The 18399-nt window shown below is 37.2% G+C and overlaps 2 protein-coding genes across 9 annotated transcripts in view; one reads left to right on the top strand and one right to left on the bottom strand.

Annotated features, from left to right (window-relative positions):
* NCOA3 (nuclear receptor coactivator 3) overlaps positions 1-6104 on the top strand; it is a 92635-nt gene extending 86531 nt beyond the window's left edge. For all 3 annotated transcript variants that reach the window (XM_087720437.1, XM_087720439.1, XM_087720438.1), the window contains 5 exons: positions 58-162; positions 1380-1605; positions 2445-2619; positions 3478-3619; positions 4517-6104. In XM_087720437.1, the coding sequence (XP_087576563.1) occupies positions 58-162; positions 1380-1605; positions 2445-2619; positions 3478-3619; positions 4517-4528 (660 nt within the window). In that variant the 3' untranslated portion in view covers positions 4529-6104. The remainder of the gene's footprint in view (positions 1-57; positions 163-1379; positions 1606-2444; positions 2620-3477; positions 3620-4516) is intronic.
* Positions 6105-11099: 4995 nt separating this feature from the next.
* The window catches only part of SULF2 (sulfatase 2), a 275220-nt gene continuing 267920 nt past the window's right edge, over positions 11100-18399 (bottom strand). For all 6 annotated transcript variants that reach the window (XM_087720445.1, XM_087720443.1, XM_087720442.1 and 3 more), the window contains 7 exons: positions 18211-18270; positions 16282-16451; positions 16050-16192; positions 14565-14688; positions 13866-13896; positions 13533-13589; positions 11100-12106 (listed from right to left, as the gene is read on the bottom strand). In XM_087720445.1, the coding sequence (XP_087576571.1) occupies positions 12076-12106; positions 13533-13589; positions 13866-13896; positions 14565-14688; positions 16050-16192; positions 16282-16451; positions 18211-18270 (616 nt within the window). In that variant the 3' untranslated portion in view covers positions 11100-12075. The remainder of the gene's footprint in view (positions 12107-13532; positions 13590-13865; positions 13897-14564; positions 14689-16049; positions 16193-16281; positions 16452-18210; positions 18271-18399) is intronic.

An 18399-nucleotide genomic window follows, 5' to 3' on the forward strand; every position in this document is an offset into this window, starting at 1 on the left:
ACACGTGATACATTTTTATACAGTTCTTTTACAATATATTGCTTCCTTTTTCTTAAGTTTTTGAATCAGACTCGTCAAACACTTGATATAAAAATGGAAAATACCAATCCTGGTGGTGCATCGATGATGAGACCTGTTCTACCTCCCCAGATGGGATCACAAGTGAGTCATTAAGGCCATTGTCTTGGTCAACATGTGTTAGAAATAAAACTGTACAAGGGGCTCCCAATCCTGCTTTACTTACATTTTTGTTCCTCTCCATGTAATCACATTCTCATAATCTGTATTTGGACAGTGGTACCTTTACTCTATCAGCTGTTGATGCTTTAAATAAAAAAGTTGAATGTTCTTTAGGTTGATCCTAAATCCTAGTGGTTGCATGGGCATGTTTAGTTTTTAGTTTTTAGTTTATAACAGGGGTGTCAAATTCAAGGCCTGGGGAAGTGTTCACCCTGGAACCAGTGAAGGACCAGCCCGCATTGCCTCTGCCAGTGAAAATGGAGCTCAAGACAGCTGTGTGCCTGAGCTCTGTTTTGCTGGCAAAGGTTGCAGATGGCTGTCACAGGTGAAAACGGAGCTCAGGAGTGCTTGGGCCACTACAGGAGCCAGCCTCCCCCCCCCCCCAGGTCAAACACAACCTTGATGCAGCTCTCAAATAAATCAAGTTTGACACCCCTGGTTTATAACAACACGGAAGTGGGACACTACTCCAAGATGGTTGGACTTGTCAGTCAAGGCTCCAGCCTTGGATTTTCCAGATGATCATCTGTTATTTCAGATTATTATCTCCAGAGGTTGGGCTAGCCTAATACTGCTCTCTTCTGCATGGATTGTGTGATTTTGGCTACATAAATAGAGCAAAGAGACAATGAGTTGGAAATATTGTATACTAGATCATGATATCTGTTTTCACTGTAGAATTGATGTACATCAGAAGTATCAAACTGAAGGCCCTGGGGCCAGATCTGCCCCAATGGGCACTTAGAACTGGCCTGCAGAGTCGCCCTGGAAACAGCGAAGGACTGGCCCACGGTGCCTCTGCCAGTGAAAACGGAGCTTGGGAGGTCATCACGTTCCATTTTCTCTGGCAAAGGGTTTCAGGAGACCGTCGCAGCTAAAACAGAGCTTGGGAGCCTGTTTTCGCTGGCAGAGCATTCTGGCCACAGGCACCCCTGACACGAGTGAAGTTGAGCTGGCCATGCCCCCTCCCCCCCTCCCCGGGGTCAAACACAACCCTGAGGTGCCCATCAACGAAATTGAGTTTGACACTGTTGACATACATCTTCCGTCAGAGTTTTAAGTTATGAAATAAGTATTATGATGACACATTTAAGTATTTTTATGGCTTATTCCCTGTCTTCTTTTTTTGCTGTTAACAGCAAGGCTTCCTTAATGCTCAGATGATGGCACAACGCAACAGGGAGTTAATAAGCCATCATCTCAGACAGCAAAGAATGGCCATGATGATGCAGCAGCAACAGCAACAATCTCAAGCCTTCAGTCCTCCCCCAAATGTGACAGCCTCAGGAAACATTGATGGTGCTGTTACAGGCTCTCTGATGGCTCCTGTCCCACCCCAACAATTTCCGTACACTTCAAATTATGGTACTCATTTCACTGATTCCGCTTTCTTCCTCTTTCCTCTGGACATAAATTGTTGGCATAAATGAAGGACCTGTGATCTTAAGGACGAAAGCTTAATATAAATAAATATAAGCAGGAAGGTGATTGGTAATTTTCAAATGATCTAAAATAGAATTGTCAGAGAGAGGCTTAAGATTAGATGGCATTTATCGTTGTATTTAATTCACTTTGCAATTATGTTGATTGCAGGGCTCTGATTTCAGTTGCTGCTCATTTATTTCTTAATTGCTCAAAATGTTTCTCTTCTGGTTCAAGAGCATACATGTATATTTTAAATGTGTTGCTTTGCTTTCCAGCAATTTTATTTTTTCAGAATGAGTTCCAATTAGTCAGACTGATCACATTGATTGATTGATTATGTACTATCAAGTCATTTTTGACTTCTAGCAATCAGATGAAGAGAAATTTTGAAAACCATTTTCTGTAAGTTCTGATAGAAGTAAAGGGCAAAACTTTCACGTTGTTGCAAATCTTTTTACTTACTAAAGGAATAATACATTGTGGATTCAATACAGCCCTGACTTAGCAATAGCACAATGAGCAAACATACATACATACCAGTAGGAGAACAATGTCTGCAGTTCAGTAGCTAGTTTTATATGGTAAAAGATTTGTTAAAAATGAGTGAAACTCAAGGCAAATATAGGAAATCCTTTCTAGGGGTCATCTTGTGAACTATATGCTGAATTATTACCAGAGATCAATGTTAATAAAGACATCATAAAGCATTCCTTTCTTAAACAAATGTTTATTGAATTAGGAAAAAAATGATCAAACTGTTACTTTATGTTTTCTTCAAGGAATGAGCCAGCAACCTGATCCTGCCTTTAGCAGGGTATCAAGTCCTCCTAATGCCATGATGGCTCAAAGAGTTGGACCCTCGCAAACTTCAATATTGCCACATCCCCAGGCTTCCCCAATGTATCCAACGCCAGAGATGAAGGGATGGCCTTCAGGAAACATTGCCAGCAGGAGGTGAGAGAAAAATCATGGCATTTTCAGAATGACCAATGCAGGGTTTCAATAACAGGGAAAATAATGCGACGAAGCCTTTCGCTTGTCTCTTTTTCTACTTTTGCTTCAGATTTTAGCTTAACTGCAGCTTGATGTATCAACTGCCAGTAGATCCTTAAAACTGCAAATAGTTTAAAGAATTGGGAACTTTCTGAAAAACACAATCCACTCATTTCCTTGGATATACTGCATTTTGCATGGTAGAGAAGCTATATAGACCATGTGGTCTATTTAATATAACAAGTGCTATGGCAAAGGAGAGAATTGCTTGTGAGAGAGAAGTTCAGATTACAGGTCAAATTAAGAACTTCTGTGATCTTTGCTGTTCAAATAGTCAATTTGTTTCATTGTACTGATCCCACCAGTGATTAATTACTGTACAAACTGCAGAAGGCAGTTGGGTTTGATACTTTTGATTTTTGATATTTTTAATGCCAATGTATGCCCATTTTTTTAAAAAAATCTAGGTCTTAACCTGAACATGTTACTCTGTTAGATATAAATGAGATTATTCCCATTTATATTTAATAGGTAAAGTGTTGTGTTCAGATAAAGTTAAGAGTTATTGATTTTAAAGATGTAGAATTTTAATATTGCTGACCTTAGATATCTTAAGAAGTATGAGAAAAAAATAGAAACTAAAATTAATCAGAGACCTTTGCTATGCATCATGTTATACTTGCTCACCTTGAATGACGTCTATTTTGAAAGCCACTTTGCTATTGATGGTATTGCTACCATCTCCTATTATGTCTTGTGAAATTGCAATTACTGTATATTCAATAATTTTTCTTTTTTTTGTATTCTTTTGTTCCATAGTTCTTTTCCACAGCAGCAGTTCAGCCACCCAGGGAATCCTGCAAATTACAATATGATGCATATGAACAGTAGTGGAAGCCACATGGCCCAAATGAATATCAATACTATGCCCATGTCAGGAATGGCCATGGGTCCTGATCAGGTAAGTGGCATTCAATTTCTACAGATCACCAACTGCGATCAGCTCCTTTAACTACTACTTTAAGGTAGAAATCTGTGGAGATTCTCATGGTTATCCCAAAGGTGCTTTTTGAAAAAGGCAACTGAATTTACATTGGTTTTTCCTCCTTTAAAAACATTTTGCTTCTCATCCAAGAAGCTTCTTTAGTTCAGAACTGAAGAGCTTCTTGGATAAGAAGCAAAACATTTTCAAAGGAAAAAAGCCAAGAAAGTCCTGTTGCCTCTTGGAAAAAGTACCTTTGGGACTACTTTTAAAGTAGATATTCTCAATATTTTCAGGTCCAATTCATAAATTAGATATACTTGGTGTGCTTGGTCTTTTTCTTGTATATTTCCTTTTTTTCTCACATTAGTTTTCTGCAAGATAGCAATAGCAATAGCAATAGCAGTTAGACTTATATACCGCTTCATAGGGCTTTCAGCCCTCTCTAAGCGGTTTACAGAGTCAGCATATCGCCCCCACACAATCTGGGTCCTCATTTCACCCACCTCGGAAGGATGGAAGGCTGAGTCAACCTTGAGCCGGTGAGATTTGAACCGCCGAACTGCAGATAGCAGTCAGCTGAAGTGGCCTGCAGTACTGCACTCTACCCACTGCGCCACCTCGGCTCGAAGAATGTGTAATGGGAAAATAACTATCCATCACCATTCCAGGGTCATAACTCTGGGATCCTGTTCTTAGGGATGTAAGAGTTCAAATGTATTTGACATCTTTCTACCAAAATTCATTCTGTAGTGTTCAAAGCACTAATTGCCAGTTAATTTAAGTTTATATATTTAATCTCTAGAATTTCAATATTACCTTCACTATATTCTATTGTTTGTTTCTCTTATATTTTTCTATTGTCCTTTTCTGCAGAAATACTGCTGACATATCCTGCCAGGATCCCCTAAGAGGCTGATGCCATAGATGTTGATGAACTGTATTACAGAAAAGTGCACGAGTGTCATGTCAAACATGTAGCCTTATGGGGAAAGAAACCCACTCCCTTTCCATGAAGATCTCCTAAGTGACTTTATAAGTTATGAAGTTTGGATGTGATCGATAGAATCAAAAGGTCACGGTATAATGTTATAAAAGGGTCAAATATTACTTTGGCAGTCTACAATTCGAACATGGCAACAACATTTGAATAGGTGTAAAGGGCAGATAGTTTGTAGACTAAATCTGTTTATGGTAGCTATTCAAAGCCCATAACCACAGGCAGACCAAAGTGCCTGGAGAAATCTTAGTAATAATCTTGAATTACACAGCAAGAGCCTCTGACAAAATGTAGTTTTTGGCCTTGATGTAATCATGAAACAAAGCCCTCAACCGTCATGCTGCTGTTAAGGTTGCTTCCATATGTTGGAATTTGGATGTGCTTATTTCAGCTCATACCCATCATAGAATCCAAATCATGCTTTCGATGCCAAAAGGTTTCATGGAGGTATGTATAATTATGACAGAGATCTCCACCCTGATGTGCAGGTGTATGCACTTTATAAAATGGTATATGAAAATGCAATATGGTTAAGAATGATTGGATGGACCTCTCCCCTTGTTAAGATCATTCTAAATTGCTGTTACATACTGTGTTTCTAATCATGGTAATAAGAAGCAATAATCACAGTTCCTGAACTTCACACAAAACTCAAAAAAAGACATTGGAGTTGGAAACAAAACTCTTTGTGAATATGTTTTGTAAATATCTGAAGATGTTGTACGATAAATATATGACTTTTGTAGGTCACTAACTCATTTTTGCAGAGTTTGTGAAGCTATTTAACAAAAGATAATTTCTGTAAACTCAATTTAGTTAGTCGTCCAAATAGGATTTTTTTAATTATTATTATTTAAATGGTTTTGGAGCTGGGTAATTGTAGCCCTTGTTGTCTCTTGGTTTCTGACAATTTATTTAGAAAATTATGTACTGGCTTTTTAAGATATTTTGGGCATATTTTAGTGGTCTTAAATTTTCTCTATACCTTAAGTGTGCACTTTGTTACTTTTTTTTAATAGAGAGCAATTTGATGACAAAAAGGCTCATTTTAGCTGTTAACAGTTTGTTGAATTTTTAATATAATCTGCTTTTTCAACAAAAGAGCCTCTGCTCCAGGCCACTTGGCTAACTTTTAAAGAAATTCAGTGTTACTCAGAACATGTTTTTGTGTGTATTGAATGTCTTCTGTCATCTGGAGGCCAAATCTCTTGTGTAACTTACCCAGAATCTTTTATGAATGGCAATTAATTATATTACACCTTATTGCAATATGGGCAACAAATAAATTTATTTTTATGCATTACCCTTCATATCATTATCTACAATTTAAGGCTAGAAATGCCATTGTTTTCTTTCCATTTATGGCAAATAAATGAAAGTCTGTGTATTGCCTTTTTTCCAGGAAAGTAACTGTAGTGATTCAGAATGAACTATTTCAAAAGGTAGATTAAAATGTCTGAAGCAGTGTAGTGTGTAGTTTCATTATTCCTATTACATTTTCAAATTAATTTTTCCTAAATATGTAAACTGGTGATTTTCATTACAGTATTTGATTTGTATTGGGAATTTATTTTAATTTTTGCAGAAGCTTTGCAATTTTATTCTGAGAGATACAATTACTTTGCTTCCTCTACTTAAAGGCTGCTGTTATTTTGAGCACACACTGAACTTAGTGCCTTTTTTATATAATTCACCCAGTGATTGTATTTCATTTTCTTAAAGTTGTCGTTTAAATATTTGAGTTTTGATCCAGAGTTCTGTGTGTTCTGATGCACATATTTTCCCTGAAAATGACCAGAAGCTTCCTGACCCCTTTACTTTTTCTGAAGTATCAGTTAATCTGTAAATTAATGAATTATATTTAATGTTTAAATTGTAATAGCTTTGAGTAATTATTTAAAGCGTAATTTAGATGAAATTCCATATATCATCACATATTAAAACCTTAATAGTCAATAATTGAGGAAATATAGTGCACACATTCATATCACAACTTCTGGGCATTCAAGGTGCCTTTTGAGGCTTGTCGTGTTGTGGATCTTATTACAGTTTTAAAAAAAGCTTTTTATAAGCCATTTTAAGTGCAAAATGCAACTTCAAGGTAAAAGCTAAAAAGCAGATGTATGCAAAACTTTATGAAACCCACACTAGTTTCAGGTTTGAGGGGGAGTGGTTTGATATCATGGGAAGCATTCTGAATAATATGAGAACTCTTCCTATGAAGTTGGAACAGTTGGTAAAATTTCAACTTTTATAAGGCTTGAGGATTTTGGTAACAGCTATGAGTTTAGTTGCTTTGTAAAGTTTGGTCTCTCATCTGACAACGTTTCTGTTTCCTCCTATTTCAATTCTGGTTTCATCATTATTATATTTTCAAATTAGTTCTTCCTGAATATGAATATTCCTGAGTATTACTAAAATCTGGTAGTATTTGTTGTTCACTGATTCTTCTTTGATTCCAGCAGTTTCAAATCTAATTTTATTAAGAAGAAAAACAGTCATACATTTCAAAAACGTCATTTTGAATTGCTACTGTGAACAGCAGTCTTAAGTACTGTTAATTCAAAGTATCAACTTTCAGCCGCAATTGGGGCTGGAATTTTGGTCAAGTCATGATGGTCACAAGATACACCCAAGTGGATTGGACCTGATTTTATAACAATAGTTAAGCAAATCATAGTTATCAATCTGAATTGTGCGGTTGCAAAGTGAATCACACAATCATAAGAACAAGTCAGAAACCAGCAGATTGCTGGAAACTGGCAAAAAAGTTGCATACTGTGGTTACATGAACAGGGGATATTGCAGTCAGTCATAAATGTGAGCTGGTTGCTAAGAAATGTAGTTATCACTAGCACTGATGGTGTTACCTAGGTAGGGTAATGAAATGTCTGCAAGAAAACGACCAAGGCCAGAGCGCACCAAGGATTCCTCATTTCAACTGTGAGCTACAAATATTCCCCTTTAAAAAGCATCCTGCGGCAATTTACTTAGTAGCTGTAGTGCTGATTGTACAGCATTTGGATGATTTATTACCGCAAAAAGATTAGAAGGTACTGATGTCTTTTACAATTGTCTTTGTAATAAGCCCGTTCTCTTCCCATCCAATTTGTTTCCCAGGGTGCAGACATTTTTTCCCCCTGTTCATTCTTTGTTTGGTTAACCAATTTAGCTACTTTCTGCCTCAACTTTTTTCTTTATGCTTTTACTTTAATAAAGCCTTTTTCAGATGAAACCATTTGAATGTTGCACAAACTAACAGATAATTTAGTAGCAGACTGCCCTGTGGCAGCAATGTTGAAAGCCTTCAAATGAGAGCAATATTTGTTACCTCAGGAGAAAGGCATACAGTATTTAAAATTAATTATGGAATTAGTTTACACCTAAAATGACTCGTACAATTGATCTTTACATCACACAAAGCCTGTGGGCGCTGGCATTTTAAACAAAGGGTTTAATTTGGGATGTGGTCTTGTTTATATTGTTTTCATTTGTTTTGTTTGAATGTGGATAATAATGCAAATAAAGGTTTCTATTTGAAACTGAACTTTGGTGGCATGATTAAATCTCAAATTGTAAAAACTATATACTTTCACTTACATTTTTACTCCTAAATTAGATTCTGTCCTGGCAAACTGACTAAGGTAAGTTAAACTTCCAAAATCAGGTGACATACAGAGATGGGTATAATGCATAAAGGAAACATTTTTTCATTCATAAAAAGCCTGAATATAATTAGTTGATAGTATTTGTTGGCATAATTGCCTGTTACATATTTGATACTATGTGAAAGTTTCAACATGATGCTTCCATAGAATACTTCCATACATACACCACACATAATTATTCTATAATGTGATCTGTAAAAATAAAACTGAGTAAAAATGATTTAAACTTAGATTGTAGGCCACATGGTAAACCTCAGTGTAAATTGTGATATTTATGGTATCTTTCACATATTTCTATGTAAATAATGGATGTAAATCGAACAAATACATTCCTACAAAGGTTTTATCTAGGATAAGGTGGGAAGTAGATTAAATCTTGTACTGAAGCTTTCAACTTACTGTATTTTTCGGAATGAGACGCATCAGAGTGTAAGACATACCAAGATTTTGAAGAGGCAAATTAAAAAAAAAGTTCTTGTACTCTGCAGACCTCCCAAAAACGGCCCATTTTCCATGAAAACGGGACCGTTTTTTTAAAAAAAGGGCCTTTAGGAGGCTTAGCGAGGACTCCTGGGGAGTGGGGTGGGGAGCAAAAAATGGCCCATTTTTTGCTCATAGTTTCCCTCCCCAGCCCCCAGGAGGACTCTGAAAGCCTCCTAAAGGCTATACAAGGACATTTTGGTGAAGGGGGTGGGGTTTTGGGAGGCAAAAAAATGCTGTATTCAGTGTATAAGATGCACACAGATTTTCAGCCTCTTGAGGGAAAAGGGTGCGTCTTATATTCCGAAAAATACGGTAGTAAGATTTGCTATGTTATCTGTCTTGAAATAGCCATCACTTGATCTAACCATCACAGTTGACTATACGCCTACCACCAAATTCTCTTTTTTGAGAAAATAAATAGAGAAAGTGGTAGGATTGCAGCTAAAAGGGTTTCTGGGTAACGAATATCTTCTATTCTGGGTTCAGATTTGAGAATGAGATGGAAGCTGTACTTTTGAGATTTGGAGGCTATGGCATCTCACTTTTTCTTACTGGATCACATAGCAGTCTGCTATTAAATTATGATGTCCATTTGGGCTGCTTACAAGGGTTCAGGATTGGGGACAACGTGTTACAGAGATTTTGCTCCTTAAATGGGTAGTTCTAATTGCTGGTGGGAGAGAAAAGTTCAAGTCCTTCACTATTTGTATTTTGGGTTTTTAAAAGCTCGGCACATTGAGTTTCCTCAATGTGCCTTGAGTAAAAGCTCTGATATTAAAAATTAGTACCCCTGGGAAAGATAATCTGTCAGTTTGGGTGAGGCACTGGTACTATGCTAATGAGACCCAACTCTATATCTCCACTCATGGCTCTACAGGCCTTGTAGAAATTTTGACTTTTGAGAAACTGACTAGCCCAGTAGAGGCTCAGAATGAATCCTGCTAAGAGGAGTTCTTGTTTCTGCAAAGGCCTTCTGGTACCAGGACAATTCCATGCTTAGCTATGCAGAGTAGCTGTCCCCTGAAGGAGAGCATGTACCAATTTAGGGGTCCTCCTGGAACAACAGTTGAGGCAGAGGAGCCTTCTTCGTCTTCCATTAATTTGCCAGTTGTACTCTTCTCTGGATCAGGATGTGCTAACTATAATTACTTGTGCCCTTGTTATCTCCCAGTTGCATTGTTACAATTCACAACATGAATTTATTCTGCAAGACAACTTGGGAGCTGGAGCAGAATGCCATCCCTTGCTTTGCTCACTGGTAAAGAAGAATTATATAACTATTACCATGCTGGCTGACTTCTAGGTCTTATTTACTAGTACCTATAAAGCTCTTTATGGATGAGAGCCATGTCAACTTCATGATTCCAGATGTCTACGCCATTATGTTCAGCCTGAGAAAGCATGCTAAGAGTTTTTCTCCTTGCTAGGAAATCAGGGCTAGTAGAGTGATTTTTCTCTGGAGCAGCTGGCTACTGAATGGCACTTTATGAAGAAGTGCTTCCCAGAAGCCCTGGAGAAAACAAGGATTAGGGTTGCTTCAATACTCTTTATTATGTATTTTTTCATAGTTGTAAACCATTCTCGAATTGTGTTGAGAGGTGTATATGTGTGTGTTACAAAAACATCCTTGCTTAATCTCTAAGTGGAGCTAGGAACTTTGCTAAGCAAAATGGTTGTTAAGTGGGAATTCATATGATGCATAGCACAGCCGAGACTCCTAGTCTGGATCTCCCTACATGCTTTCAATGTGCAGCTTTCTTGCAATCCCTTTCTTGCCAGTCAATCTCTCTGAAATGGGGGGGGGGGAACCTCTCACAGGTCAGCCACAAAATAATATATACTGACTGTAATGGTGACCATGTGATTGAGGGATGTTGCCTCAGAAGGTTGTACTGGTTATAAATAGGCCACAATTTTTTCCAGTACCACTATAACTTCAATGAATAGTTGGTAGGCAAACACTATGATTATATAAATAAAATGCAAAATTTCTCTGTGGTGGAAGGCAAAATGTGTAGTAGAAAAACAATGAAGGAAATTGAAGTTCTGCTTTTGATGTGTTCAAGTAATGGAATAAGAGAATTTTCTTTGAGACTGAATTTGTAAACAGTTCAATTTTTTAGAAGTCAGGTCTTACTGGCAAAAGTTCTTTCCCATTCTCTCCCACCCAACAAGTTGTGTTTGTAAATTTTCAGAAATGTATTTTTTCTAATATACAGGCTATATAAATTCATATTTTGGCAACAAACTAGAATTAAATTGCTTATATAGTGATTACAGAATTATCTTTTTAAAAAAGCTCCAAGTATAAAAGTAAACAAGTGCTTTTTTATAGTAATAATTTTGGTTTTTTTAACATACAATATAACCACAAAGACTTAATACAAATCCAACTTTGTTAAAATTCAAGACATACATCAACTGCTTTTCATTTTGCAGTGGTTTCTTTTTTTAAAAAAATGATCAATTCTAAAGTTTAATTATGCAGCGAAGTGACATTTTCAGAAATGATATTGGGGCATGCCAATATTTCAGTAACAAAAATCTTCTGGATTGGATTTCTTTTGAAATGGAACACTTCCGTTATTTACAATACAATGCTGGAAAGGTGGTTTTCTCCAAGTGAGGGTTTATTTTCTGTTTCTTCTCTTAACCTCAAGGAAGATGTGAAAACTGTGAACTAAATTGCATTTTGTAGTACACAAACAAGTGACAATATTACAGTGCTGAATTGGTGCTGCTTTTCAGTAATATCCTTCTCAGATCCTAGAATCCCTTAACAGATTTTTTTTTTTAACCAGTGCTTCAAAGTTTAATTTGTCCAAGCCAAAATGGGAAAAAGTGTTATTATCTTCATTTGTCTTTCCAATGCTTTAATTTAAAGAAAATATAAAATTGTCTTCTGCTGAAATCTGATCTGTGCTTTTGCCTTTCTGGATTCTAAGGGTTGCGATTTTTCTCTGCTGTCCTCTTCTGGACTAGTATCTCAGATGATTGACTGAAATAAAATAGCTTGTGAAGCAAGTGAGGTATAATCCAAAGCAAATGCGAGTTAAACTAGTAGAATACAGGTTCTTGACAACAGTAGTCTCCAGAAGATAACTGCATCATTTTGGACTGCATAAAAATGCAAATATCCTATTTACCTTAGCATCAAAGTTCATTCAGTCTTCCAGGCTAAGATTATGATTCAGTCTGAAATCATACATACTTTATTAAGTCTGTACAAGAATTCAAGTTCCGGCCAGTTTATGTCCTCACTGAGGTCTAGCAGTTGTAGGAAATTACCCCTCCCAGCCTTCCCAAAGCTGCCCTCTGTGAAATAGAAATAAAAGACATATCATTAGTTCATTGTCATTGTAACTGATGGGACTATGAAACAAGTTTAATTTTGTCAAGATCACACGAGGAAAAAAATGTGGACCACAGAGGGGCTACATGTGGAACCTTCTGTAAAAATAAAGATCGTCATCTCCCTTACTTGGCAACTGAATTTTTAGAAGAAATTTGACATCTATATTAAGACCTGTGGTGGCGCAGTGGTTAAAATTAGGTATTGCAGGCTAACTGCCCACAACAAGGAGTTCGATCCTGAGCGATTCAAGGTTGATTCAAGCTTTTCATCCTACAGAGGTTGGTAAAATGAGGACCTAGATTGTTGGGGGCAATGTGCTGACAGTGTATGTATTGTATGTATGTCAGTATATCATAGAGCAATAATTTTTGAGGGAGGTAGGAAAAGGAAGAAAGGAAGGAAAGAAGATCACAGTTGCATGAGGTTCTCATTTAATGATCTGGAATGATTTACTTAACTACAGTAACCAGGGTCTGCTAGAATTGCTGTTGCTAAAATGTGTGCTCAATAATATTCTGCTTTACCAATGCATAGTAAGGTAATGGAAATTCCAATGCCAATTACCATTATTAACTAGGGACTACCTGTAGCTGTAATCTGATATTTAAGATTGGACTCAAGTTTGAGCTCCAGCTTTTGCTTTAGATTAGCACAGCCAGAAGGCAGCTGATACATTTGCCTAATGTGCTCTAAACAGGTAAGTTCTTGACTTATGACCATGAGTTCCAAATTTCTGTTCCTAAGCAAGGAAGCTCTTAAGTGAGTTTTGCCCAATTTTATGACCTAAAATTACCCATAACTGTTAAGCGAATCACTATGGTTAAGTGACTCATGTGATCGTTGAGCAAATCTATCTTCCCCATGGACTTTGCTTTTAGGGAGTCGGCTGGGAATGTTACAAATGGTGATCATATGATCCTGGAATATGCAACTGTCATAAATACATGCCATTTGTTAAGCATCTAAATTTTGATCTAGAGAGTGTGGGAAAGTAATTTTTTTCTGTGTCACTATAACTTTGAAGGTCACTAAATGAATGATTGTCAGAACTACTTCTATATAGGCAGCCTAAGGCAGCATTCCACTCTGATTAACAGGCAGAGAATTCAGGAAAAAAAAGATCCTCTTCTAAATATTGGACCTCCATGATACAGTAATTCCGCTTCGAAGGTTCCATCATATTAGTATTGAACCCTAATCTCTAGACTTTTGCTAGAGACTCCAAATATTAGATGAGGTCCATCATTCTGTCAACCTTCTATCTGTGAAGATGGACTAAAAATAGGATATATGAAGTTGTAAATATGTACTATGTGCAAGAAAGAAATAAAAATAAAAGAACAAGAAACAAAAACTAATGATTTATACGAATAAACTCCAACTTACAGGGACTTGGAAGATGAAGATTTTTTCATTTCTGGCCATTTTCGACGTTGAAACTGCCTAATTTTTGAGACACAATAGAACAGAAAAATTAGTCACACACCTTATCAAAGAAAGAAAGAAAAAAGAAAAGAAAGGAAAAAAAAGAAAAGAAATAAATTTAAAAAATCATGTTTGGTAGGCAATAAAATATTGAACATTTCTAACATTAAAGCACCAAAAGAAATCCAATATTTTGCTCTCCTTACCAAAACCTAATTCTAACTGCCTATGAATTATTTCAGTATTTAGTGTAGATTTACTTCTGCAGGTGGGGAAACGTATTATTTGTAGTACCTGTATTGTTCATAGCTTCCATCTTTAAGACCTAAATGAAGAAAATAATACTAATTAACAAGAGGTTATGGAAGCACAGACAAAAAAAGCATATTGTAAAAGTAAAATAGGCTATCAAAAGTTTGTTTTAAAGGCAGTGGCACTTTCCAAAGTTTGAGACAACAAAACCACAGCAGCTGCATATAGAATAAGGCAGCTCAATGCCGAATTAAGAATCTACACATTCAATTTACATTCCCATAATAACGTCAAAGCTGGTTCACATTTATTATGCCCCTATTGCAGTTTGATACAGAGGCAATGTGATGGAAAACTGAATTTAAATAAAGTCATTGAGTTAAGCTATTCTCTTCACTTTTTATACTGCTATCCACAAAGCTACATATAGTTAATAACTAATATTTTATCACTTGAGACAAAGTTCCCAATGTCTGTATTCTTATTTATCTTACCAGTGTAAGACCTATGATAAATTCTACAATTTATTTATAGATTCATATCACACCTTTCTTAATTAGAATTAACAAAGACACTTCCCGTAACATTTATATGAAGTTTAAGTATGTGATTAAAACCTACCCCTGATTTAGATTTCCTGTTTAAACTACTTAAAGGTATATTACAAGTGACTTAAAATAGTATCATTCAAATTATTTAAGCATACTCCTCTTACCAAAGTGAAATAAAAACTGAACTTACCAAGTTCCATGTTTCGGGTCCTTGGGTTGCATTGTTTATGGCCTTTGCAACTTCTCAGTTCCATGAGCTGCACATGCAGTTGGTTGAGAACATCTCTATGCAGTGTGTTTACTGCATTAATTAGCTGCACATAGACACAATTTTTAAATTATAGCAGGTTTTAATGAGCAGAGAAGAGATTGCACTGCTTTTTTTCAGTGTATTTTAATTTTTTTTAAAATGAATTGCAGGAATAATAAAGGGGAAGACTAGCATTCAGCTCCAGAAAACATGCCATCATTTTGTGCACAGGAAAAAAAAAAGACAAATGAATTGATGTGAAAAGTTTACAGGGAATCTCCCTATCTAGCCAATCAATGTGCTTTTTTCATAAAAGAGACCCATTTTAAATAAATGCAGTTCAGACCAGCCTGTTATGGAGCATATGAGTTGTAACATTCACCCACCCACCCCCAACTTCCACCTGGGATAGAAGCCTGATAGAAAACGATTAGAAGAAGTCTGCATGACAGAATGAAACAGTTCCCTATGAATGATATGGAACATCTGGTGAGGTTGCCCTATGTTCTAAAAACACCCTAGAGAAATCATGTTCGCTTCTGCTTTTTCCTGGTTAGAAGAGGGGGTGGGAGAGGGAAAGGTGGGCCCCTGTCAATATGCTGGGAAGTGGGGGTGGGGTGATCCTCCCTGAAATTGGATAAAGGCACTTGCATTTGTAATGCTCAGATGTAGATTGCAATCTTAGACTTCTACTGCCATTTTCTTTTTCTGCAGAGATGAGGTTTTGGTGGAGAAAAAGGAAGTAGTGATGAAGGCAACTGTAGAACTGAACTTCATCCTCACCTCATGAGGATGCTAATATTATAAGCTTTAATTTATAACATTGTCACAGGCCCTTTTTATGTGTACCCAAGTTAGTGGCTCCAAAACAAGAGAACCAACATGACAAACCTGGTCCCTAGTCAAATCACATACTAGGGACCAGTGTGGGCTCAAAGGCTAATACTGCCTTCTACTCCATTCTTTCTTACATCCTACTGCTCCTCCAACTATTACCCTTGTGAATCCTACTGCTGGACAACCTCTCCACTCAGCTTTTATAGCCAACCGTTGCCGGGCTGGCTAGGAAGAGGCCTCAAAGGGATGGCAAAAGAAGGTGTTGGCCATTTTATAGGCAGTCTGTCATCTCACAAACATCAATGAAAACTAACTACAAGTTTAACATGGAGAATAAATTGTGGGACCTGCAATCTGAAGACATCAAGAAAGCATGAGATACAGAAAGGTTGATATATATGAAAAGGTTTCCTGCAGCCAACACTGGTGGATTATATCTGATCCACTGCAAAATGTAGTGTGCCAATTGATATTATTGTCATGAAAACTGGTAAATCCAGGGCAGACTCAGTTTTTTTTTTTTTTTGTATGGGTCATGAAAAGTTGATCATATGCAAACTTTGAACCTTTGGGGTTTTTTTTAATTACCTGGTAAGGGTCGGTGTTCAGGTCAAAGTACTCAAGGAAGCCAGTAGCAAATTCACAGAACAGAAAGTTGTGTGTCTCATTGATCGTCCTCATACACCAATATGTGTTGTTGTTTGCACTGGTACAGGCACAGAAAGGACCCACTACAAATAAAATGTTAACATTTGACAACAGTTGTAAAGTACTTCCTAAATAATTTTAAATGCTTTACATGCATGGAGATATATCTTACATGTCCACAAGGGGGCAGTCTGCCAGTGCTGGTTGTCATGTGTGAAGCATGTCAGGCCTGGCATGCTACACGTGTCATTATTCTTTATTCTTTTGAGCAGCTTCCTGAGTTTCTTCTTTCGTCTCTGTTCTCGGAGGAGCCATAGCTTATCCTTCTCCTGAAAGGTTTTCCTGAACACAAAGATCAAGAATTCATAATAACTCACAAATTGCCTCAGATATAAAACCAGCTGCTTTATAGACCCAGAAGCCTGGCAGTCGAAATAGCCTATCTTGGATGAGAAGCGAAACATCTTCAAGGACAATCTGAGAAGGGATTCATCTCCCATCTCATTCAGTTTTTAAACAACCGCAAAGTTAATTTTGGGACGCTAACTTCATCTTCTTCTTTTTTGGGGGGGTATCGAGTGAGTTTTGAATTCTAGTAAGTGCCTGGACTATTCCCTGCAGTTTTCTTGGCAGGGTATTTTTGGGAAGTGATTTGCCACTGCCTGCTTCTTAGGGCTGAGAGACAGAGACTGGCCCACGGCCACCTGCTGGCTTTGTGCTTAAGGTGGGCCTAGAACTCACAATCTCCTGGTTTCTAGTCAGATGCCTTAATTGTACACCAAACTGGGCTCTTAAACTTTATTTACTCCTCTTTGTCAGGACTAAGTTTGTTGGTCCTTTTGGTCATCTGGCCATTATTATGCTTATATGTGTGTAAAAGAGCCTCCCAGTCAATAATCCAAAACCCATGAGGTAGAACTCTACTGAACTAATAAATGTATCGCCATGAAGAGAAATTTTCAAACAAACAGCATGCATCAACAACACTCATCCCCAGTCTGAGATAGATTATGCATTGCTACGTTAGTCTGGATATATTTCCTTAAAAATACTTCTCAAATCTTTTTTTTTTAAGTCTCTGCGTAATAGAGTGAGTCATATAAAGTCCAAGTCCCTGCAGAATTCTCCCTGAAAACATATATGACAAGTGGCTGTTTATTCCCCGCTTGTCTTGAAGACGTCCTATATGAGGAATCCACCACTTTTGAAACATTAAGTATTTAAAATTCAGAACTGAAGAAGCTTCTTGGATGAGAAGTGAAATATCTTCAAGAAAAAACAAAGTTCAGTTGCCTTGCGAACAACTGAAGAATCTTGAGAATCTCCACTGTTGTAATATAGTTCCTTGTGTAGGTGTGTGTCACCCATTGTCCAGTTCATACTAGGGCATGCAGAGTCACGCTGAACCACACAGGAGAAAACAAACTCCTAAAACGCCATAACATCCTGATAGTGCATAACATAACATTCTGATATGTGCCCTACCATTGACGTCCAGGATTTGACCATATATAGACTGAGCAGTAGATTAGAAATTGTACTTTTACAGGCTGTTTTTAAGCACATGCTATTGCTCCTCCTGCCTTTGTCCTATCTCAATAAAAGGGGCTACCAGACCCTCAATCGGGGTCGCTCCATCCCGAGAAAGGTTGTGTCTTGTCTTTTCTCAACATTGGCCTCATGGACGAACCACGGGAACATTACACTCCACAGACATTATTAAAGCTTAGCTTCCATGTTCCTCTCTGCTATGCTCGGTAACACAATCATACAGGGTTTTTTTTATTTCTGCATTGCAGACAGATATAAAGATAAGGCACTTTTTCTGAATGCTTAAGTGGTTCAGTTCAAAATTATATTACCTCATTCAGCACAATGCTGTCTTCTTAAAATCTGATTTTGTAGATGAAAGAAGTCAACTGGTTAGTCTGAAAGTCTCAGTATGTGTGTGGCCAAAGGAGCACGGTTCTCTATCAGGATCCCAAGTAACCTTAGCAGATTACATTCATAATTTTCTCAGACTTCTTGATTAGCAAGACAGAAATACTACTGGAACTACTTCACAAGGGTTGTCCGTTTAAGGTGACTCTGCTGCACTTACTTGAAAGGATGGAGATCGGATCCTTTGTGCCTCAGTTTGCCTTTGTGTTTTGATTGGAAGCTGAAAAAGAAATTTTCCAGTTCTACAATTATCTAAAATACCATCCTTTATTTTATTTTCTGCTATATTTTTATACTTGTGCTCCTCCACTCCGAAGTTAGGAGCAGCTTATAAAACTGAGAAAATGAG

This window comes from Thamnophis sirtalis, unplaced genomic scaffold, assembly GCF_051295495.1.
Source record: "Thamnophis sirtalis isolate CommonGarterSnake01/CBP01778 unplaced genomic scaffold, rThaSir2_p1.2 scaffold_7, whole genome shotgun sequence".
NCBI lineage: Eukaryota > Metazoa > Chordata > Lepidosauria > Squamata > Natricidae > Thamnophis > Thamnophis sirtalis.